At 38.4% G+C, this 2,500-nt stretch overlaps 1 protein-coding gene across 1 annotated transcript in view; it reads right to left on the bottom strand.

Moving 5' to 3' along the window:
- The window catches only part of LOC138003018 (transcription factor ATOH8-like), a 1,330-nt gene extending 789 nt beyond the window's left edge, over positions 1-541 (bottom strand). Inside the window, exon 1 of the mRNA XM_068848963.1 lies at positions 1-541. This exon is cut by the window's left edge and continues 789 nt beyond it. Within this exon, the coding sequence (XP_068705064.1) occupies positions 1-197 (197 nt within the window). The 5' untranslated portion in view covers positions 198-541.
- Between the last annotated feature and the right edge of the window lie 1,959 nt (positions 542-2,500).

Raw genomic sequence — 2,500 nt, 5'->3', positions numbered from 1 at the left:
TTCTTAGCTCCTTGCCCTCGGCTTTTCTTTTTGCCATTTTCCGTGTTTTCATCGTTGTCTTGAGAAGCTATTGCGCTCGTTTTAGCCTCCGCGATCGCAGTTTTCGCCGTTGGTTGAAGGTGACTTCTCGAACCCCCGTAGTTAAGTGAACTCATAGGCTGTCCATACACCGATTTTATCGTCGGCGTTTCGCCCATGGAAAATTATGAAAACGCGTTTAATGAATGTTTCTTGTAATTGTAGAGAGAAGTGTTTTCCTCCCTGGGCCGAAAACTGGACGATTCAGTGATTTTGCCGACGTTTGCCAGACTCGTGTTTTACTCGCCTCAAAACACCTGGCTTTCTTTGCGCGCTTTGCAGAATTATGTTTTCTTGTGCTGCTAAATATCCAGAGAACTGTCACTATTATTAGCATTTTAGAACACCACCTGCTTTCAATGCACAAAGAGCCCCGAAATTGTTTATCATTTCTTGGCAAACACTCATTCATCATCGCCCCACAAAGAAAGAGTTTTGACCGATGGCGAGCGTGACAGTTTGAATGTCAAATTGGGCTGGATATAAATGGCTTACTTTGCTCTTATAACAGGTGCGAGAACACCACAAATTTTCCTTGATAATTAGCTTATTACTGGAGGCTAATGGCGCTCTTAAAAACAAAGAAAACCATTCTAAAAGCCTTGAATTTAATACAATGCCGCGTCTTTTACAAGTAGATATTTGTTGTCACACGTCTAACAGCTGTTTAGCGATCTCCAGCTCCGAATTTCATTGCGAGTCTGTCTTTGTTTGCAAATGGCATAAGTATTGGGCATTGTACTGGCTTTTGCATTGTGTTGGCCTCTCTATTGTGTTAGCTACAGCAGGTGCTTGCGTTTGGATTTTTTAAAAACCTCATTTTATCCATTTTACCATTGTTTGTTTGCATGAATGGAAAGATAAAAATGAGGAAAGAGGCCCAGTTTTTTTACAATATCGTCGTCAGATAAATATCTGTTTCCTGTAGATGCCATAAAAACCGTCGGCGAACGAACCAGATGCGAGATGAATCTTTGTTTATCGAGTAATATTTTCTTACAGAAATGAAAAATTATCACAAAGGAATAACTTTTCTAGACTCAAGAAGATCGTAACTTCAGATTGTACATTTTCTTCGAATTTTCTTGAGTGAAACGGCGATTTCAAAAACAACTAGAAAGCAATCAAGCAATTTTCGAATCGCCAAACAGGTCTTATTTTGTTTTTGTTTTTTTGCAATAATTCATTTTCGACTCCCGATTAATGGAATATACCCCGTGTTATCGTGAAAATTGAGGCTTATTTCCAACCGCTTGCAATTCAATCCTTATTTTTAAAGTTTTTGGTTTAAAAGCAAGAGCGTCAGCTGGCAAAGAAAATAATGTATGGAGAGATCGAATCGAACGAGAGTAAAAATGATTTTAAATTAGATATATACTTTTGAATTTAAAGTTTCACGTTTCCTTATTTAATACTCCATAATAAAATAAATGTTAAGCAAGGAACGATTGTGCGATAAAGTTAAAACAAATTACTGGCTGGATAAATAAAAATTGCAATGCTACAAAATGGAAACGATTTATGCAAGATGAATAATGTTTGATCATCTTTTGTACTGGGGGAAACTGAAGAGAAAACAAGAGATTAATAGTTCTTTCTCGTATGGAAAGAAGTGGTTAGTAGCTTTCATTTGTTTCGAGAAAATTAGCCTTCAATTCAAGGTTGGTAATCTGTGAAATCCAGATGTGGATTCGTTTACGGAAATCACCATCAGCCTTGGAATATTATGGAAATAAAAATTTCCCAATTAAAAGTATCCTTAATTTATGTTTGGAAGGTAGAAACAGAAGAGCCGCCTTCCCTTAGGAAACAAAGTTTCGTTAATTCGTAATGGTGCTATTGATGAGAAGCTTGATGAGGTCAGATCAAAGATAAGTTTAGAAATAGCTTATGCTCTGCCAACCTCGAAAACCTCACGGCGACTTCGATACTCTTGCTATTCGGCTATTTTTGCTTGATGAAACACTTAAAGAATGATGATCCGCCTTCTTTCTTTTAAATTAACTTGACACATACTTCTCAATTATTCAATTTTAGTTATTACATGGCACCTTTACCGAGAGACTGAAGATGAAGGCCCACTTGAAAAAGCTGCCCGAGCTGGAGCAAGTCTAAAAGAGCCTTTAAGAGCAGACATTTCTACAATGTTATGACTAGTACATGAACCTCAGTTAATAATCTGAATGTTGATACCGAATGCATCCGGGTGGATAGAGCTTGGAGTCGCGGAGTAGTTTGAATATGAGTAGGGGAGGGTATCGGAAAAAAACGGGGGGCTATAGCCCCCCCTCCCCGGTCCCTCTGTCTCCTCGGCCCCTGTAGAGCACACCCTTTTCACCCCAATTGTCACTCGTAGACAGCTCAAGCAGAAACCAATATATTTATCTCAAAAATGGAAACTAACAGGATTGTTGTTTTCACA

Source organism: Montipora foliosa, chromosome 5 (genome assembly GCF_036669935.1).
Source record: "Montipora foliosa isolate CH-2021 chromosome 5, ASM3666993v2, whole genome shotgun sequence".
NCBI classification, from domain to species: domain Eukaryota; kingdom Metazoa; phylum Cnidaria; class Anthozoa; order Scleractinia; family Acroporidae; genus Montipora; species Montipora foliosa.
This window is presented reverse-complemented; position numbering and strand designations above follow the sequence as displayed.